This window comes from Mytilus edulis, chromosome 11 (genome assembly GCF_963676685.1).
Source record: "Mytilus edulis chromosome 11, xbMytEdul2.2, whole genome shotgun sequence".
Lineage (NCBI taxonomy): Eukaryota > Metazoa > Mollusca > Bivalvia > Mytilida > Mytilidae > Mytilus > Mytilus edulis.
The window spans coordinates 20,782,260-20,804,112 of NC_092354.1; the positions used below are offsets into that span (position 1 = coordinate 20,782,260).

At 32.6% G+C, this 21,853-nt stretch overlaps 1 protein-coding gene across 1 annotated transcript in view; it reads left to right on the plus strand.

Annotated features, from left to right (window-relative positions):
• LOC139494668 (uncharacterized) overlaps positions 1–19,752 on the plus strand; it is a 163,820-nt gene extending 144,068 nt beyond the window's left edge. Inside the window, exons 2-5 of the mRNA XM_071282832.1 lie at positions 17,244–17,406; positions 17,812–18,123; positions 18,732–18,795; positions 19,148–19,752. Coding sequence (XP_071138933.1) covers positions 17,244–17,406; positions 17,812–18,123; positions 18,732–18,795; positions 19,148–19,259 — 651 coding nt within the window. The 3' untranslated portion in view covers positions 19,260–19,752. The remainder of the gene's footprint in view (positions 1–17,243; positions 17,407–17,811; positions 18,124–18,731; positions 18,796–19,147) is intronic.
• Positions 19,753–21,853: the final 2,101 nt, after the last annotated feature.

Below are 21,853 nucleotides of genomic sequence, written 5' to 3' on the forward strand. Positions count from 1 at the left end.
ATATATATATCGTGTGGTCTAGCAGGACGGCTGCAGTGCAGGCGATTTGGTGTTAGATATCACAGTAGCATGGGTTCGAATCCCGGCGAGGGAAGAACTTAAAATTAGCAAAAGCCAATTTACAGATCTAACATTGTTGGGTTGATGTTTAGACGAGTTGTATATACATTATGTACAAAGCCATGTATCACCATCATTGATGGCGATCCGATGGACACATCTCTTGTAGGGTTGTCACTGACTCAGACGTACTTATGAATATAATTATTTTCTGTGACTGTATCTTACATTAATTTGTAGGATCCTTTACTATAGATAATTTAACTGATCTGTAACAATAACATCTTCATGCCTTATATATCATGTACTGTAGTACGCCGTTAGATTAGAACTGACGTGGAAAGGTAACACATGGCCAGCGAAAGCTCTTTTTATGAGAGCGCAGGTGGTCGTGTGGTCTAGCGGGACGGCTGCAGTGCAGGCGATTTGGTATCACAATATCACAGTAGCATGGGTTCGAATCCCGGCGAGGGAAGAACCAAAAAATTACGAAAGCTAATTTACAGATCTAACATTGTTGGGTTGATGTTTAGACGAGTTGTATATACATTATGTACACAGCCATGTATCACTATCATTGATGGCGATCCGATGGACACATCTGTTGTAGGGTTGTCACTGACTCAGACGTACTTATGAATATAATTATTTTCTGTGACTGTATCTTACATTAATTTGTAGGATACTTTACTATAGATAATTTAACTGATCTGTAACAATAACATCTTCATGCCTTATATATCATGTACTGTAGTACGCCGCTAGATTACAACTGACATGGAAAGGTAACACATGGCCAGCGAAAGCTCTTTTTATGAGAGCCCAGGTGGTCGTGTGGTCTAGCGGGACGGCTGCAGTGCAGGCGATTTGGTGTCACGATATCACAGTAGCATGTGTTCGAATCCCGGCGAGGGAAGAACCAAAAATTTGCGAAAGCTAATTTACAGATCTAACATTGTAAACAACAAATTGAAGGAAACATTTAACCATAACTTTAAACATGTTGATTTGACTATCAAATCTACTTCAAACTAAACAAATTTTGGGCATGTCATATCTAGATTTGTTCTATGGTGAAGTTAAAGTGTGACCTCTGACCAAAAGACATACCGAAATCTTTACTCATGGTCACAATACCATAAAATTAATAATACATCATATATGATATGAAGATTCCTTGTGTATAGGAAAATTAAAATTAAGCTTCATTGTGCTACAAAATATGCTGAACATTTAACTTCCTTAAAAAGGGAAACTTAACCAAAAATAAAACTACTTTCTGAAAGAATAAAATTATCATAACACTATTCCTCATTAAATGACTATATATATAGTTATATCAGCCAATAGTTAATTATTTGTGTCAAAATACAACGCTCATCCTGAAAGAAAAAAGTGTTGAATCATGGATGTTGTTCTTTTTTTACTTCAATGTGGGGCATAAAGGGGGGTATCTGCACGGAAGAACGCGAAATGAAATTGCCATTTCATAATGAACGAACAATTAAAAATTTCTTGCACGTTGATCTTTTTACCGATTTCACGAAACACGGAGAATAACGAACCTTTTTCACGGGTGCACGTAAAATAAAAATGTCAAAACACGTTGCACGACTGTAACCCTTTACCACCCTCTTCAATTTCATCTTATTTTCTGCAAGTCTACTTTATAAAAGACACAAAGTTTATTCGCGTTCTTTTGTATAACACGTATTATTATTAAATCTCATATATCTGAACATTTGAATATCAAATATCTTACATATTGTACATTATGATTCGCAATACAATGTAACTGAATACCTATGTATCATATATATGTATATATATACTATTTGGTGTATTTTATGGCTGAGACAGGAGGGCATGGGAAGCAATTATAATTTGCAAATAATGACGTGCTTTACTGCTAAGGCAGGAGAGCCTAAATATAATATTGTCAGTAGATCATATGATATATTATTTCTTTTCTTTGACATTTTTGGAGATTTTTGTGTTATGTCTACTTCTTCGGGGTTTTTTTCTCGGTATGTTTCTCCTTTTATACATATAAAAAAAAACTTCATGTGCTTCGTCATCATCTTAAAATTTATTTTGTGCTATGCTCAACAGTGAACTGTGTTTGGGTATCATTATGATCCCATTGAAAAACTGATCGGAACAGTCTCCAACTTACACTAAATTGTAGACTGTTAATAGTTTATGACATACATTAATATGATTCAATTAATAATTCATAACCATAGGTAACATAGATTAAATTGTCAAAACATATGTCAATGAGTTCAAGGTCAGATAAATTCTTTAAAACAGACTTATACACCTTACTGTTTCACATATTGCCATGAGCATTTGAAAAGCAGACCAAAAACTTAACATGGACAATAAAATAAGGTCAGATTATATCTAATAGATATTCTTAATTTTACTAACAATCATTCCATACACCAAATACCTCTTTTTAAAGTATTTGAGAAACGAAGCAAATCACGTGACTTAAACCTTGATCATTGATTCATGAGTTGGTCCGGTTTATCGTGCCTGTCTGGCATGTAGACATTGCAAGGAACCCATCATCCAAATATATACCACATCTTCATAAAAAAAATAACTTTCCATGTAATCTTTGTCAATGTCTACCTTTTTTTGTTTTATTGCCATCTGTTTCTGAGTATATCTTACCATACTCATGCAGTAACAATGACGGTCAATAGCACCAACGATAGATGCACACATTAATGTATGTATGCTGATAAAAAAGCTAAAATTTTCTCAAACAAAATTGTATCAATGTACCACACCAATAATGATGAAATGTCACCATGCTGTATTCTCCATCCTTATTGTCATTGGTTTCGTGGTTTACAATAGGGAACACAGCATTTCGAAAACACTATAAAAAAAATATGTGGTATGATTGCCAATGAGACAACTCTCGACAAGAGACCAAAATAACACAAAAATAAACAACTACAGGTTACCGTACGGCCTTCAACAATGAGCAAAGCCCATACCGCATCGTCAGCTATAAAAGGCCCCGAAATGACAATGTAAAACAATTCAAATGAAAAAACAAACGGCCTAATGTATGTAAAAACTGAACAAATAACAAATATGCAACACATAAACAAACAAAAACTACTGAATTACAGGCTCCTGACTTGGGACAGGCACATACATAAAGAATGTGGCGGTGTTAAACATGTTAGCGGGGTCTCAACCCTCTCTCTAATTTGGGACAGTGTTATAACAGTACAACATAAGAACGAACTATCAAAGTCAGTTGACAAAGGCTTAACTCATCAAATGGACAAAAATACAAGTGGACGTGGATGACAATTTCTAACTCCGCTTGTTTTTTAAAACAAATCACTATTAACACGTAAGATCGGACCATGATCTTTTTTGCGACCATGCATTCAAATGGTTTCTTTTTGTAAATTAAAATAAAAACCTAAAAGCTCACTTCTTACGTTTGCATTTTGAAAACCTGCCAATTGATAATCCTAAACAACATATTTATATAAACAATTTTATTTCTATTGCTTGTAAAACAATACATGATTGTTATTATGTTAAATTAATTTAACAAACCTGTTTTGACACGTAGTAGTAAATGTATTTAAGAGTATTGGGACTGCATAATTACATCGGAATGCAGAAATAAAGTAGTTCAGCTTTACATATGGTATTTTTATAACGAGTTTTGACGGGAAAATTTTAAAATTTTGGCCTGCATGGGTAGGGAATCAGTTTATTCACGGTCCGGTTTGCTGTCAGACTTTGATATTTACTTGAGTAGTGTTATTTCCCGACTTGAATTCATTTTAAGAAGAACGTCTAAGTTGCCATCGATGAAACCGTGGAATTGGTGTGGCCTTTCAAGACACGAACAGATAGATATTTTATATTCTTCACACGTGTACATACGCCTTCAGAAGGTTTTAATATGGCATGGACTTTAAGCCGAAAACATCATTTGATTGTAGCAGAGAGATATTTCATCTTCAAATCGTTCTCTGTTGTGAATCTGTCCAGTCACAAAGGGACACGTTTTGGTGTGACCTGATAGATATAGGTCCAAACGAATTCACTTCGTGTCTGCATAATTTAACTGACGAAGACTTTGGGTATAAATCTTATCATGCCACACATACTTTGATCTGGGCGATATATGTTTAAAAGATTTTACTGTATGAACATTGCTTTTCAATATGCTTAGAAACGTTGTGGTATACCTCTATTAACGCATTTTCCACGTTTTGTATATTTTTAATGGAACGCCACAGCTGTCTTATGTGAAACTTTGATATTACTTCATATGGTTTTGACATTACGTAATGATGTTTTAATATAACTCAATATGAAATAGTCATTGCTTAATGATATTTCGATATTACACGATATGGTTTCGTTTTGACTTGATATAGTTTTGTCATGACTCAATATGGTTTTGTCATTACTCGATGTGGTTTCACCATAATTTATTATGGTTGTGTCATTAGTCAATGTGGTTTTAACATTCCTTGATGTGTATGTGACTGAACCCTGTTTTATCTTGTATAAATAAGAATTGTTCAGTCAGCATATGCATTACAGTTTGTTATTATAAAGATACAGTAATGTTTTTTGTTCACAAACATTTAAGGGTGATTTGTCCGAAACAATAGTAATGATATCGTCAAGAAGACATAAGATATGTACCCCTCCGGGTGCGGGAATTTCTCGCTACACTGAAGACCTGTTGGTGACCTTCTGTTGTTGTTTTTTATTTGGTCGGATTGTTGTCTCTTTGACACATTCCCCATTTCCATTCTCAATTTTATGACTTAATAATGATCTATAACTTGCGAACATGCGTATCACATTATATATTTTCCTTCATAGATACAATTAGCAAACTCTTTCTCAAAGTTATTATATCTATTATATCTCTTTTAAAACATTTGTTTAAATATGAAGTATTAACATACTTCTTTGTCATTTAATGTACAAACATCTATTTTTTCTATTGTTCATCTTTAAATGATGAAAATACGGTACGCAGCAATGTTTAAAAGGTTTCTTTACATCAGTGGACCATGGAAAGTGCTTTGTCACAATTGATAGTTGCACAATATACTAAACAAATATGAAATAAGAAACAAAGTCTACATTAAAACATTAGTCAGTAGGAAAGTTGCTTCTGTTATGCTTAATTTAATAAAAGTTTCAATGGTATGCATTTTATGCAATTGGAAAATTCTTAATAATTCAATTATCCTTTACATTGTGCAACACCCAAAGGAAAAAAGAAAGAATTGATTAGGCCATTTGTTAGGTTTCCCCAGCGAGATGCTGACACTTATATAAAATTCTTCAATCTCCTGAAAAACATCGCAGACCAACATCCACTTGTATTTTTGTCCTTCTGATGAGTTAAGCCTTTTTCAACGGATTTTTATAGTTCGTCCTTATGTTGTACTGTTATACCACTGTCCCAGGTTAGGGGGAGGGTTGGGATCCCGCTAACATGTTTAACCCCGCCACATTATTTATGTATGTGCCTGTCCCAAGTCAGGAGCCGGTAATTCAGTGGTTGTCGTTTGTTTATGTGTTACATATTGGTTTTTCGTTCCTTTTTTGTACATAAATAAGGCCGTTATTTTTCTCGTTTGAATTGTTTTACATTGTCTTATCGGGGCCTTTTATAGCTGACTATGCGGTATGGGCTTTGCTCATTGTTGAAGGCCGTACGGTGACCTATAGTTTGTTTCATTTTGGTCTTTTGTGGATAGTTGTCTCATTGGCAATCATACCACATCTCCTTTTTTTATATATAACCTCAACGTCCAGCCAGACAGAGTTAGCCTTGACTTTGAATGTGTATCACAAAATGCAGTACTAGTATATTATGTCTTTCCAAACGCAGAACTCAAAGGTTGGTTGTTCAACTACGCAAATCAATATGGAAAAAGAAACAGGAATATGGGCTTCAAACTCAATATAAAGTTGTCACAGATGTCAATAAAGCAGCAGCCTTACCATTTGTGCCCTTAGATCGTTTGGGAGACTACTGGTTACAAACTTTGAAAACGCACCACAGTCAGATGCTTGCACCAAATTAACAGACTATGTAATTCTGTCATAGATAGAGGTCAGATACCCACAACCAACCTGGAACCGCCACCAAACAAATGCACCAAGGACAAATAATCATTCAGAGGGCTGGCATGACAAGGAGAAAAGTAGAGTAAAAACCGCACATCCAAACATGTATATGTTTTATTATCAATGTGTTCAAGAAAGCAATCAGCTAACGAAGTGAATAAGTACAGTATGCAGGAGGTGGCAAGATGAGGAGAAAGGCAAAGAAGTATGGAGAAACAGAAGAAAGATTCGCCACTTTGAAGGAAACCCTACACAATGGCACAACTAATTATATTCAGTATGGTGATTCAACATCTTACATCCTCAAACTTGAAAACTAAATGAACTTTGAACTATTATTTTTAACATTGTGCTTTGAATTTAGTGCTGATTCAGAAATAAAATATGTGTTATGATACATGTTTGTAGTTTGATATTTGTCTTTATTTATTCATTAATATATGAAATATTCATATCCAATGTGTCATCTGAATTTTCTTGAATTAAAACTAATGTCTCCCCTGTAAAAGTCAATATTATAATTAAATAGAATGTCATTGCAAATAAAAATGTATGGTTTTTACGTGGACATTTGCACTGTTTTCAATAAATTTAACCGAAGGCTTAGGACATGAGGGACAAAATAGTTGGTGCACTCAGTTGGTCAAGTCATGATATATTATTTAAAATATATGCTTTATTGATGTGTATCTGATTGATGTATATAAGGGGGTTGAACCCCATCAAAAACATATATAGTGTACTCAAAGGTGTCGGAGAATATATGTGTATGGTTTAGAAGTAGGAACACTGAGGACTATTAAGATATTTCAAGCTATTTTGAATGCAGGGGCAGAGCATGTCCCCAATGATGATTTAGAAAGACAATTAAGATTAAATATGGGTAAGGGGATGGAGTTCTAAATCGAAATATCAACAGTATATGCAGGGCGGATCTAAACCCCAATATCGACATGTCAAGATGGATATGATTTTTTTAGGCTGATATAAAGCATTAAATAGTTGATCATGACATTTTATTTGACTTTGAAGGTCAAATTTGAAGATAATCATTCATAGTATACAACACATTATATTAAGGTTTGAACTTGTGTGTCAAGTATTTAAAGAATTCCTTAAGGAAAGGAAAAACGATTGCTTCTGAAATGAGAAAAAAAATCAAGTATTTTGACTTTTAGGTCAAAAGGTCAAGGTCATTTGGAGGTTTAATTCTCTGAGATACACTGTATTGATGTTGTTCAACTTCATTCCATATAATATATGACAGTGTCAGAAGATGAATAAATTTTTCATGTTTATATACACGGTTATTATTGTGAAAAATACTTGAAAATTACCCATTTTTATTGCGTTGTCATGGCAATGGTGTTAGAGACCCCAGCTTAAAAATCATAAAACTTATAGTACACACAACAACGTAATACTTTAAGAGATTTTATGCTTTTTTGTTGATCATTTTAGCAAGTATCCAATAAATGCCTAAAATGCCCTTTTTAGACCGGTTAGCCTTACAATTTAACTAAACGCTAACGCTAATGTTTTGTCAAGTTTTGAAGGACTAATGATGCTTATTATAAAAATCAATTCAAGTACCAGCTTAACATAACCTTATCTAGCATATTCACAGAAACAAAATTGTAATATTTTTTTTGTGAAATATTTAAGACATTGAGTCTTTTCCAGTATATGGCGCTGCAAAATCTAAAAATAGCTTTTAGAAGTTGATTTTTTTTCTCTTGACTATCATAAGATGTGTGCAAAATTTCATTACATTTGATTAACATGTCATTCAGGAATTTGTTTGTCATTTCATATTTTGTTACGTAGTTGAATATGTTATCCATTTCAGCAATAGCTTCAAAGTTATGTATTCAACTCTTAACCCCATAAACAAAAAGATTGTGGTTACTTTCATTTATGTTACAGATTACAGTAAATGGTCGCTTGTTACTCAATCCCTTACAGGAGGGAAAAGGGTAAATTTTCATATGATGAAGATATAAACTTTCATTCGATTTTGATTAATTGAAGTCTGCAGCTCGCATGTCACTAGCTGCTTGTAGTTATTTATTAATTTGTGTTTATAATTGTCGTTTTGCGTAGTCCTTGTACTATATGACTTTTTTTTTAAACACAAATAAATTCCGCATTATCTAGAATTATTACGTGCATGGCTGGTATCACACAACACAGATATTCAGATTTCGTATATACCCTACTTTTTTCATTTTCTGTATTCCATTTTCCTTTTTTAGCTCACCTGACCTGGAAGGTCAAGTGAGCTTTTCTCATCTCTGGACGTCCGTCGTCCGTCGTCGTCCGGCGTCCGTATACTTTACAAAAATATTCTCCTCTAAAACTACTATGCCAAATTTGACCAAACTTGGCCACAATCATCATTGGGGTATCTAAATAAATAAATGTGTGTCGTGACCCGGCCATCCAACCAAAATGGTCGCCATGGCTAAAAATAGAACATAGGGGTAAAATGTAGATTTTAGCTTATAACTCTGAATCCAAAGCATTTAAAGCAAATCTGACTTGGACTAAATTGTCAATTAGGTCAAGATCTATCTGCCCTGCAATTTTCAAACAAATCGGACATTCCGTTATTGGGTTGCTTCCCCCGAGTTCGTAATTTTAAGGACATTTTGCAGATTTTGGTTATTATCTTGATTATTATTATAGATAGAGATAAACTGTAAACAGCAATAATGTTTAGCAAAATAAGATCTACAAATAAGTCAAATTGACCAAAATTGTCAATTGACCCCTTAAGGTAGCACTCCACATTTAGATGTGTAGTTTCGCATTTTGGCCCCTGTGGACTTTTCAAATATATGGAGCTAATGTGCAATAAAATTCATTTTTTGATAGCTGAGTATTAAAATAGCCTTCGTATTGGGTTTATATGAACATCAAGATCATATAATGTATGTAATATAGGCTGTTTTCTGTATAACAGTCCGTATTTGTATGTTCATACCATACATTGGTCCGGCAATTATTGTAATGTTTTTCCAACTTTTTGTCGCACGAACTTTGTGATTAGATTTTACGAAAAAATGAGGCGAAAGACACCTATTTTTTATTTGATCATTAGGGAGATTTATGAATACAGTTTCTAAAAAAGTATCACTCAAAGGCAATGAAATTCTAGTTTAATCCAAATTCCGGAGGGATATGTGACATGTTTACCCCCTTTTTTGCAATATTTTATGGCAAATAAATGCACAATGTTGCCATGGATACACAGAAAAGTAATTATTTTCCCCTTTTAAACTTTTGAAAATGAACTTTATGGAAGATACTGATTACATACATGTGCATATGTACAACACAAACAGTTAGGTTAATGTATTAGAATTACAGGAATAGGAGGTGATAAAACATTGTGTGGCACATTTTTAATTTTATTTTCTAACTGTGGAGTGCTACCTAAGGAGTTATTGCCCTTTATAGTAAATTTTTATCAATTGTCATTAATTTTTGTAAATTTTTGTAAATTTTTAGAAAATGTTTTTCCACTGTAATTACTGGGCAAAGTTCATTATAGATAGAGATAATTGTAGCAACAAGAATGTTCAGTAAAGACAGATCTACAAACACATCACCATCACTAAAACACAATTAAGTCATGAATCTATCTGTGTCCATTGTTTAATATGCACATAGACCAATGTGAGCGACACAAGCTCTTAAGAGCCTCTAGTTGTAATTCTCGTTCTTTTTCTGGTAATATAACGATAAGTTGAATCAAATTAGTTGATATTGTAAATTTTAAGTGGAATTTCATTGCTTGTATGTTAATTTTTTTTAAGCGGCTTAAGGAAAAACTATTTTACTGCAACAGATTTTTACAACAAATGCGCATAAAAAAACACTTTTAAAAAGTTAAAATCAGATCAATAAAAAAAACAAAAAGTAAAGCATAAGTCAAACAAAAAACTGTGCATTGGGGAGAGAAATTCTTGATTACAGCAAATTTCGAAAAATTAAGTAATAGTACATTTCAGTAACACAATATCCGTACTTTCATGTCAGTTACGATCAAAGAACTGGTCACTGGGCTGCGGGGACCCTCGATTTCAAACACGGTCTATCCGTAGAGGTATTGAACTCGTGGTAGTTATAACATTAAAGGTAAAAAAAAATTACTGCACTACTACTGCATTTTGCCTAAAGAACGTGTCATTAGTTATACTTCAGTCAAATATAATTGAAATACAATATATATTCAAGATTTATGTGGTTGATCAGATTAGGTTCACCCAAGCGTTCAAACTTGATATAAAGTTACATGTCTTGTTCATTTAAACAAGCGATCAACTTTAATGTAGTTCGGTATTTAAATTTGAAATTCAAGTTGATATTAGAAGGATAGCTCGTGTTTTAATCAGGTTAAGGTAAGAGTTCTTAATTCTTTTTACATTAAAACATATTAATTGACATTTATATCTCAAATATGCGAGAATGTTCCAAAGGTAATTTTTGTTTGAAAAATCAAAAGTACGACAGATTTAATATCAAAGTTAAAAGAAAGGACAGAAAAATGGAAGATGCGCATGTGCATTGTGATTCAAAATTTTTAAAGTTTAATAACGAAACATAATTACACTTCTAAGAATTATATCGGATTCATACATATACCAGATGTAATAAGAACGCGAATACATTTACCAATTATTCATCCACCCTTTGCCTATATCAATAAAAAAAACTATTTACTTGGCGTATAGTTATTCAAAAGTTCTCACGGCATCAAGTAATCGTAATTATGTATGTATACGCTCACTATGAACGTGTTTTAACATCTGTTTGTTGTTTATTTTGTACATTTATTATTCATCTAAAACGGGTAGAAACATCTGCATACCGATGTTTATATATATATATATATATATATAGTATCTTTCCTTTAATGGCGTTTTCCGCTAATATGAAAATATTGTTTTATATATTCATGGATTTTATTCAAATTAACATTTCATTAATATAATAATTATAATATTACGCAACTATTCTTTCTTACACCCCAGCTCTAGTGTTATACTTCATAGTTTCTATTTTTGAAACACGTGTAAATTGAATAGATCTATTATTACGAATAACAATGGATTTTGACCACAGGCTTTGACAAGCGGGGTTTCTGGAAACCTCTGCTTCTACATCCCGAAAACAAAGTCCATTGTTATTCGTAACAATAGAAATTGATTATTCTTTTAATAGCATGAACACAAGAAATTACTTACAGTGTTCACTACAAATTGTTTCAAGATATTAAAAAAAAACATTTGAGGAAATTACAACAGCGAAAAAAATATTAAGCATTTATTTTAAATTAAAAAAATCCTTCAATTACTCCTTTGCTGAAAGTAATATTTGTTTATGCCAGTCATATGTTTCTATTATAAAAAAGGGATGATTCTAACTCTCTGCCACCCCCCCCCCCCTCCCGTTATCCAGTGGCCGATCCGGGGTAGGGGTTCCGCGGGTTGGACCAGATTTAAAAGATCAATGTATTTGACTTATTGGAACCCCGACCCCTTTCTTTTGAGTTGGGAACCCCAGTTGGATCAGCCCCTCTTCCGAAAAAGAGAGAGTTACGAAATATTAAATCTGTAACTTTGTATGCTGAGCGTGCCTGGTAGTCGGGTTTCTATTGCAGACACACTTATCCCTTTGTTGGTCCGAATATGAATGTTTATTCATTCTCGAGAAGAGGGGGGGGGGCTTTTTCCCCATAAAACCGTAAGATAGAAACTATAGTTATGATTACCTTTATTAAATTGATACAGGTAAGTACTTTGGGTTATAATATTGCCTTTATCTTTTGAATTAGTCTCATCTACCAAATTTAACCCTTGCTAAGAAATGTCGTCCGTCTCATACCCTTCCATATTGACAACTGCATACAAGGAGCATGACGTATTTTTTGTTTTTAATATGAATACACGATACGGTCAACCTTGACCTGCTGATCCATATCAACCCAAGGATTTATTTGGAATAAGCAAAACAACCTTGACATTGATAAAACATACTCACTTGTCAAAGTGTGAACGAAGATAACCAAAAAAGGTTACTAGTGGGTTTTCATGAAATAACAAAACAATCTTATAAATCATGGTTTGATATTGTAAATAAAATATATGCTATCGGTTTTTTTTTTCATTTGATAATCAATGTTAACAATATAGAGTTTAGAATGGGGTGTAAGCTAGTTATTCACCTCGGGATACGGCATGTCTGGATAAGAAACCCCTACGGCATCCCGCCGACGGGGTTTCTTATCCAGACATACCTTTCCCTCGGTGTATAACTATTACAGAAAGTTAGTCTCCGTCAGTAATCAATTGATGATTCATTTTATCTTTCATTTCATCTATACAATGCTCACAATGAAGGTTTATAAAACACGATGGTATCAGATATCACATTCGACACAATGAATATTTAAATTTATCCTGCAATTGGGTGTCCTACTATACAGATACAGCCCTACAGATATCGCTATGCTGTATCTGTATACTATACAGATATCGCTTTAAAGCTCCGCCCACTGCCGGACTGAGTATTGTTTGAACCTTTGTGACCTCAGAATGTGTATTCCAGTTACATTCCAATGACGATGACAATTGTCGATTTCAAAACTTGAATGTGTATGATTGTGTTACAAAACCAACCATGTCAATTTCAGCATGCATGTTTAGTGAATGTCAAGTCTGAAGCGTAGGACAACTCGTACACTTCTGTTTTAAATTTGACAATGTTTTGTTATTTGTTTTTACTGTTGAAATTAGTTGTTATGTTAAAATAGATAATTATTCACCTTGAGCGATGTATTATTGTTGACTATTCGAGATTATTTTTTTGCGAACCCGTCTTCAGCGTAATGTGTGATTTTGATATTACTACGCGGGCCTCAAGGGATTACAAATCGAAAATAAATGCTAAATATGTTAGTTTTTGTGTCTTTCAAAACACAAACAATATACAGAATTAATTGCAGGATAAAGACAATAACTGTTTAGTGTCTTTAAATATCAGCTGTATTTGTACTCGGCTCGAAACAGGTGTAGTAGCTCGCTAAAAGCTCGCATACACCTTGTTTCCTAGCCTCGTACAAATACAGCTGATATTTAAAGACACTAAACAGTTATTGTCTATGTCCCCTCGTACGATAACACGGATGAAATTACTCAAATGAACAAATGAATTTTGTTTAAAATGTATATGAATAGATTTGTGAATAACCCTGTTAGGAATTCAGTGACATTTTGGGAAAACTGAAATAAACAAATACAATGCAATTAAGAGTGGAAATGCGGAATATCTATCACTATAAATATCCTCACGAAATTTCTTTGTATAACACATATGATTCTACGTATGCCAGTCCTACTAGTGCTTAAATAAAGGGATATAGACTTTTGAAAATAGCTGTACGTATTTTTAATCTATGCTAGAAATAGACCATAGAAGAAAATAAAGCCAAGCAAAAGTCAACACATCAAACTTAGTGCAGTTTTTAGTTTAAACATATTTTATTTGTTAAAGTACAAATTGGATAAGACACAAGTCAAACAGACTTATGAAGTCTTCTCCATTTAACATTTATAGCTTAAATATTAACTTAGTACAGTTAAATATAAAGAACCACTAATCCAGGCCCCGTTGACAGAAAATAGTAAATATTTTCAAAATCATAGTTCCTACGCATAGCTGTATCTTTGTCTTTGGTATACAATGAAGGCATTGGGAGTTGAAAAAAAACTGAGGCACAGTTGTTAATAGGGGGTTTCTTAATGATATAGAAGTATATGATATTTTAATTGGAAGGAACATTTGCCCGGTTGTTCAGATTGGAAGTACCTTTTTTTGTTCTATCAAATTATAGGAAGACAAAGTACCCATTAATACTTAAAATTGCAGAATTTAACGTAGAGAGCAATGGCGCAGCTACAAATTAGTGGTTGTATACGTTCACGGAAATACAAGGCCAAGGTCAAAAAGAGAATCGATGAAATGAATGGTGTTCAGCAAGACAATTTGTCATATCAGTGTGCGTTGAATGCTCAGATGATAATTGGTAATTACGTGAAACATTCGACAAGATTGATTGAAAACAAAATACCTTTAATGATCTTTGAATAGCCATATTTAGGAATTTAGTCCATCTTAAAGTGTCTATAACTTTGTTTGTTATTTTTTGTTGACACAAAGCAATGCCAGCTTTTGTATACTTAAAACATTCATATCTTCTTTTGCAATTTAAAAATAATATGACTCTCTAAAAAAATCTTACAAAAGGGCAACATATGAAAATAATGACATTCCTCTCTTTATTTTCTTTCGGCTAGCTCAATGATTTTATTCTGTGTACATCAAATTAATAATAAAATAGAGACGAAAGACCAGGGGAACAGTCCAACTTATAGATCGAAAATTAACTTTCCTCTATCCACAAATCTTTCCCGTTTCCTCTCGATTTAAAAGTTTTTAATTCTTATGTTCGCTTCAAAACTTGAAAAGCTGGTTCTAACATATACATTGACATCTACATCGACATTAAAAGCATAACAAATGAAATTTGTGTAGATCATAGCCCTTCAACGTTACCGCCATCGCACTGCAGGGTTACCATCATCGCAACTGGACGTAGCTATCAACAAGATAGCGTCACAATGACACCAGCGCACTTTAAAGTGATTAAAAACTCACTTCAGCGTCAAACCATCGCTTCTCAGCGTGACTATCGCGGTTCAGGGCTATACAAATAGTATGATATTGGAAACGTCAGCTGGAAAATACATTTTGATGACCGGAAATAGTCTTTTTCCTACACGAATTTCTTTATAAAGTACATAAAACCATACATTTTACGAATCAGTGTGGAGTTACCTATTCGACGATGTCGAATACAATAATGTTGCAATCTATTTCCCTTATCAAGCAAAAATAGGGGCCTTGTTGGCCGAATTGTGTAAGAAATTCAACTACTTTCAGTCAAACCGTAGGTTGTGAATTCGAGTCCCGCTCGTAGGGGTGCCTTTGACTTCAAGTTGAATCGACTAAGACTGTTAGCTTTCCTTCCGAAGTTTGGCGGGAGTTATGAAAGAGGCATTCTCAACACCAATTAATCATTCAATTTATCAAGCAAAAATACAAAGAAACCATATATGTTTGGGTTTTTTAGGATTAAAGCTACCATATGAGATCGGAAGTGAACATTATTTAACCCATACAATATTTGTCGTTCATGTAAGATGTATAATACATATCATGAAGGATCATTTGCAGTGACCTTTTGGCATACAAATCCTTATAACATAGTGATATTACTCCAGTGTTATTCAAACAATTAACGACAAACTAAGAAAACGGACCAAAAAAAAACAAACGATTTTCTTGGTAAAAAAAATTGCTTTTCTTTCTGAAACAAAGCATAATCAAGTTCATCAATTGTTTTTTTCGTTTGAAAGATACAAATAGGGATTTGATATCTGCAATCGTTATATAGTGACTTATATAATAGCTGCACTGAAATTGAAAGTTAAAAGTAGCTTGAATTAATTCAAAGTCTTATGCTCTGCCAAATTTTTTTTACCATTAAGAAATGTTCAGATTTAGTATTAATTTTTTTGTAGATTATACATCTAAACGAGGATTAAGACAACTATGATTTTCAGAATCCTGATCCTGGTAATTATAACTGTTCCAGTTTAACTAAAAGTATTAAAACGAGACACTAAAAAAATTTCTCGTCGCAAAACACACTAACCAAATGGGTATTTTTTTGCAATATTTTACAACAAAAATTAAATAGAATTATTCAACTTTGTTATTATGTCAATTCTGACTTGTTTGGTAAAAAAATCTTTGATTGATACAAAAATGTCAGATGATATAATTATGCTTATGATAAAACGTTAAATCGCGTTTAGGAGAATTTTTCAAGCATCATACATTGCAAGATCTATTCAAACCTGAATCGGGGAAAAGTAAAAAAGTATAAATTTGCATACATTTTTGTTTTATAAAGAAAAAAATCAAGACTAGCTTGCTTTTAAAAAAATGTCAGATGCAATTGTAGATGTTCTTTTGTCTGAATCTAACAAGAAAACCTTTTCCTACATGGGAAAATATAACAATAATTATAAACACAGCATTTGTGTGGCGATTTTTCAAAAAAAAGATGTGCCTACGTTGAAGACTAGAACATTTTTACTGCATTCATTCGTTCAAAGTTTTTTTTTTTAAATCAGAAGCTGAATTAAAAAATTAGAAGGCTGAAATATAAACACATTTTTAATTTGATTATACAATAAAGCAAAGACAATTTAGGAAATTGTTGTTTGCAATTTAACACAAGATTAAGAATCATCTTGTTTGAGCCATGCACTGACATTTATCTTACCTCCTATACATTTCGAGGAATATGATTGGTTAAAAGCGTCATCGTGGTAACCGTGTATATTTAATATCAGGTTTGTTGGGAGGCGAGGCTTATTTCATACACGGTTAGAAGTGGAGTTACGTCCCTTTATATTTCATATAAGGTAATAAGGAGGCGGGGCTTATTTCATACACGGTTAGTAGAAGTGTGAGGTCCCCTTAGAAAAACAAAACAGTACTGAGAAAAAAATCTTAAAGGTTTCTACAGACGAAGAAAGTGATGATAAAGTGAAATTAATTCATAAAATCACATTTAAATCTAACAAGTTGTCATTATTGGCATCTGTTTTTGTGGGGATCAAAGGAAGTGGTTGCTTAGCCATTTCAATGCTAACTGTATTGAAAACTTGCTCATTTTGATAGGTTACTTTTACACGTTAAGATAGTCGTAAGATAAATTCGTTACATAGTGTGCTAGTGACGTAATACGGTACATATGGGGTCAGTAAATTCCATATAGGGATTCGAGCTTTGGTCTCACCCCATATGGAACTTACTGACCCCATATATACCGTATTAGGTCACTAGCAAACTATGTAACTAATAAAAAACAGATTTGTTCAAACATATTTTAGGTTCATTTGTGTGCAGCTTTCCCATTAAAATGCCCTGAACCAGCACAATGGTCCATCCGAGCAAGAGGTCATTGTCCTGATCCGTCAAAATATTTCTGCCTCAAGAACGATCTTATCAACGGATTTTCAGAAAATTGCACAGTATTCGACTTTCATCAGCCAGGTACAGTTATTATTTTATTAGTAAAACCGATATTGACTCTAAAATAAGAAAACAAAAAAAATATTTCGCTTTATTCAACTAAATTTTTGATGAAACGTAAAGAACCAACAATTTTACTACATCCCATCGCGAAAATCATAAATGAAGATGTGCAACATATCAATTTTGAGGATTTTAAACTCCATATAAGCAAAAATAAAACTATTTATTTGTACTTGACTTGTTAAAAAGGTGGTGGACTAATTCGAAAAATAAATTGCACTAGCACTTGATGCGTTAATTGAGGACGTTTGTTTTATCAATTTTTAAATATGCCATGCAGTTCTGTAATTTTGTAATACTGTTTTAGAATCTTAGTCTTGAAGTTGGTTTACCTTATACAGATTGGATATATTTTTTTGCTAGGTAGGAAAAGTGTTCTTCGTGGAGGGTTAGATGCAGACATTTGTTCAGAAGAGCGGTATCATCCTTGGCCGATTAAATTTTATACAAATGTCAGTACAGGTTGTATCTTTCTGAAGTCTGCATGTAATGAAGAAGGACAAGTTCTCTATGGAAACGGAAATCGTCATACAGATATTTCATGCAGATGTGACTACACGAGGGGTTACGATTTCCTTGTAAAGCCTCGAAATCCATGTTTTTGTGTACCAGCCGAGGAAGATTGTTTATGTTATGTAAAGACATGTGTTGACTCAAAATACATGCTTTCGCCAGGTAATATTTTTTTACGTTGATATGAAAGAGGGACAATCAATCTTTTCCAAAAATGTCTATTGATCAAAACTGTGTCTTAGATCAACGGTTTCACCATATAAATAACATCAAAGAGTCTAAGTTGAACTGTTAATGTCATTTTCGAGATTTTATGTAAAGAAGTTTAAAGACAATATTTACATATAAACTAGTTTAACTTAAATGGGAATCTGTCAAAGAAAAGTAAAAAGACTTACTAGAAAGAATGCAATTGAGAATGCAAAGTGGTAATGTGTTAAAGCGGCAACAACCCGACCAACGAGCAACAAACAGCCGAAGGCCACTAATGCGTCTTTTTTCCATAATCTTTTTATTTTTCAGTAAAAGGCCAGCAATTGAAATAAATATATTACAACTGGAAAGAAAAGCACATACTTTTTTTTTATTTTAAGTTAAAGAATTAGATATGAGATATGAATTGATTATCATACATCTAACGGCGGTAGTTATGCCAATCTGAAAAAAATAATATCCCGTCGATATGCATGCGTTGGTTCGAATATATATCATGAGAAAAAGATACAACAAATAGCAGAAGTTTCCAAATTATAATGTTTTATTTGTTTCAGATTACCAATGCATTCATGTGATGAATACATCTGTAGCCCATTGTAAACCAATTTTAAATGAAAGGTAAATAATCTTGATTTGCTACTCCTTTGATAAAACCACACTTAACTATAAACTATGTTATGTAAACATATGTAATTGTTTATCAAGACGTTCCTTTAATTGCTACTCTAAATTAGTGAGAGGTTTAGCTTGCTATAAAACCAGGTTTAATCCGCCATGTTTTACATAAGAAAATGCATATTCCACATTCAAACTCATATGACAGTTGCTTTTCATTCGTTTGACGTGTTTTTATTATTGGCATTTAATCCCGTTGGAATTTTCCTTGAAGTACTGTATTTTAGTTATTTTATTTTATTTTTTACAGGCACTGATGCTAATATTTGGTGTTATAATTATTTGCATATTACAGGCTTAACAGGCAAAGAAACAGAGACGAAAACCAAAACCAGACTCAAGATACATTAGACTTAACAAGAAAAGAAAATATTTCACCCCCAGGTACTACAAAAGGCATAACCTAAATAATTTCTTTTTTTTATATATATGAAACTGTTACTTGATATCGATACATGTTTATTAATATATCAAGCTTCTGTTGAAACCCATTTTATACTCGATTTCGAAAATTATTTAAGATACGAATATGTACGCCTAAACTCAAGCTATACAGATTATTTCTTATTCGCGATCATTACATTTTGACCGAGTGAGGATTAGCATGACGGGTGATGCATGCATAGCGCACTCGCAATATTTTGCAGTCTTAAAATATTTAAAGAGCTCTGGTCCCTTATTTAACTAATTTTGTATTCCTCGTACGGGGGATGATTGATGCAAAGCAGAAGACGCTTATCCCGTCGTTTATTTTACGTGTTACCTTGAGATGCTGCGTATTTCTGAAATCGCAACACTACTGTCGCCTTAATTTATAAAACAATGCATTCTTCTTATATCCGTTTCTGATGCAATGCGGTTATTGTGCCATATGTTCCGCATAAAAAATAACTGTTATTTTGGACATGCAGTTACGAAATTTCAATTTATTAAATAAAGTACAGGCCAATATGTACAAGCTTACCTATTATATTGTTATTTTTCAGCAAGATCGACAATTATCGTAGGAATAACTGTAACAGGTTTATTTTTTGGTAAGGACGCTTTTTTTTAACCATAAATTGAATAACAAGAATATCGAAAAAAATCAAAAAAGGGAATGATATAAAAATTGACACAAACAAAATTATCAACCAAGGGACCGAGTGGTAAACAACAGTCATATTTCTGACTTAGGCAAGACAATTTTAAGAAACGTTTATCTTCCTTGCGTTGTCCTTTTTGATATAAGATTTTAAATACTCTTCAAAACATCAGTAATTAATTTGTTCTTGGAGTTCTTATCAATCGAACATTTTATCACAAAAAAGAGGAAGAGATAGTTAGGCAGGTCAAAATAGATTAAATTCAATGATGTTTGTATGAGGATATCCTTGACGATTTAATGAGAAATCTTAAGGAAAATGGACGTTGTCGTAAACATTTTAAATTGTTAGACAGAGTATTAATTATTAGCTAGTTTATGCAATTATCTGAGAATGGGGCTTCAATTTCAATTTATCGTGATTTTACCACGGGCTAGTTATTTATGCTTAAAATGATACCATTAGCGATTGTCAATATCAAGTTCTAAAAAAGAAATAAATAAGATGTAACTGGGTAATTTTGCTCATAAATGGCTGTTTCGTTCCACAATGCATTGGATTGTTTTTGATTATTTTTGAAATCCAACATGTCTTAAAAAAATATTTTTGTCTTTTTAAATTCGTTATCTTAGAATGAAAATATCCCGGATGATCGATGAAGAAATCATGATGAAAGTGGACATTTTTGTAAAATTTTGTGAAATTGTTTTCAACTTAGTATAAAATGTATCATTTATGTGTTAGCTATCAATTATTGTTCCCTTTAAAGACTGTTTATATATACATATGTGTTTATAGGTTTGATTTCCGTCTATTGTATTCACACGTTAATACAGAATTTTTATCGAAAAGGTAAGACATATTTTAATTTACAACACATATTGCAAGTCGATGATTTAAAAAGTGTCTGTAAATTGAAGACCGTATTATTTACAGTCACTACCATTTTGCAAAGACTTTTCAAATATATTAACTACTAATGACAATTAAATGATGATTCCAAATGCAAATACGATATCTAAATACCTAAGTAAATGAAACAGTGAGAAAAAGGTTCAATTTATTCTTTAATAACTTTTATTATGAAATCCAAATATTTAGAAATGGAGCAATCAATGACTCCAATAATATCGATATTAAGAATTCATATGTTAGATTCACTAGTCTTAGATGAGTTTTGTTCTGTTTTGTATGGTTCATATAACAAATCAATTCAATTTGTAAACTGTCACAAACTTTTCTGTAATTTTATCCTGGATTTCTTCCTGGGAGTTTTATAATTCGTCTTAGAAGCGTCCTGTTACATCGTTCTGTAATTTAAAATGTATTACACTTGCCTTTTGAAATTTTGCAATTACAACTTCCTTATCTTCGTTCTCCTTTAATGTAAGGGAAATTTCATTCAGACTATTCATGTTTTGGTGAAAAATCATTTTATCATTTCTCTGCTGATAAAACTTTTACTGTGTTGGTCACACTTTCATCTTGAATAATTGAGCTTATAAATCTCCACTTTTGTCTAATTCTTTGCTAATAGATAATTGTACGTTGCACAGCGTCCTTTTAAATAGGAGTCAGCCATTATTATGTGATTACTTTTTTTATATGTTCTCCGTTAATTTCTTGATCTGTAGTTCACGGGTTCCGGAACCCTTCAATGTGGCGAAATCACACTAACATGTAATCCTTTTATAACTTTGTAAAATTACTAACAGCAATTTACAATATACACAGTATATCAATTCAATAATTACCACATTTGAATAAACTGCTTAATATTATACTTCTTTTCCTTTCTTGTTCAACTGATAAAACGTCTATATTTGTGGTATTACTATTTTTTTAAATGATATGTATTCATAAAAACCCTTATCGTATATACCAATATCATCAGAACATTATAAATCTACAATCAA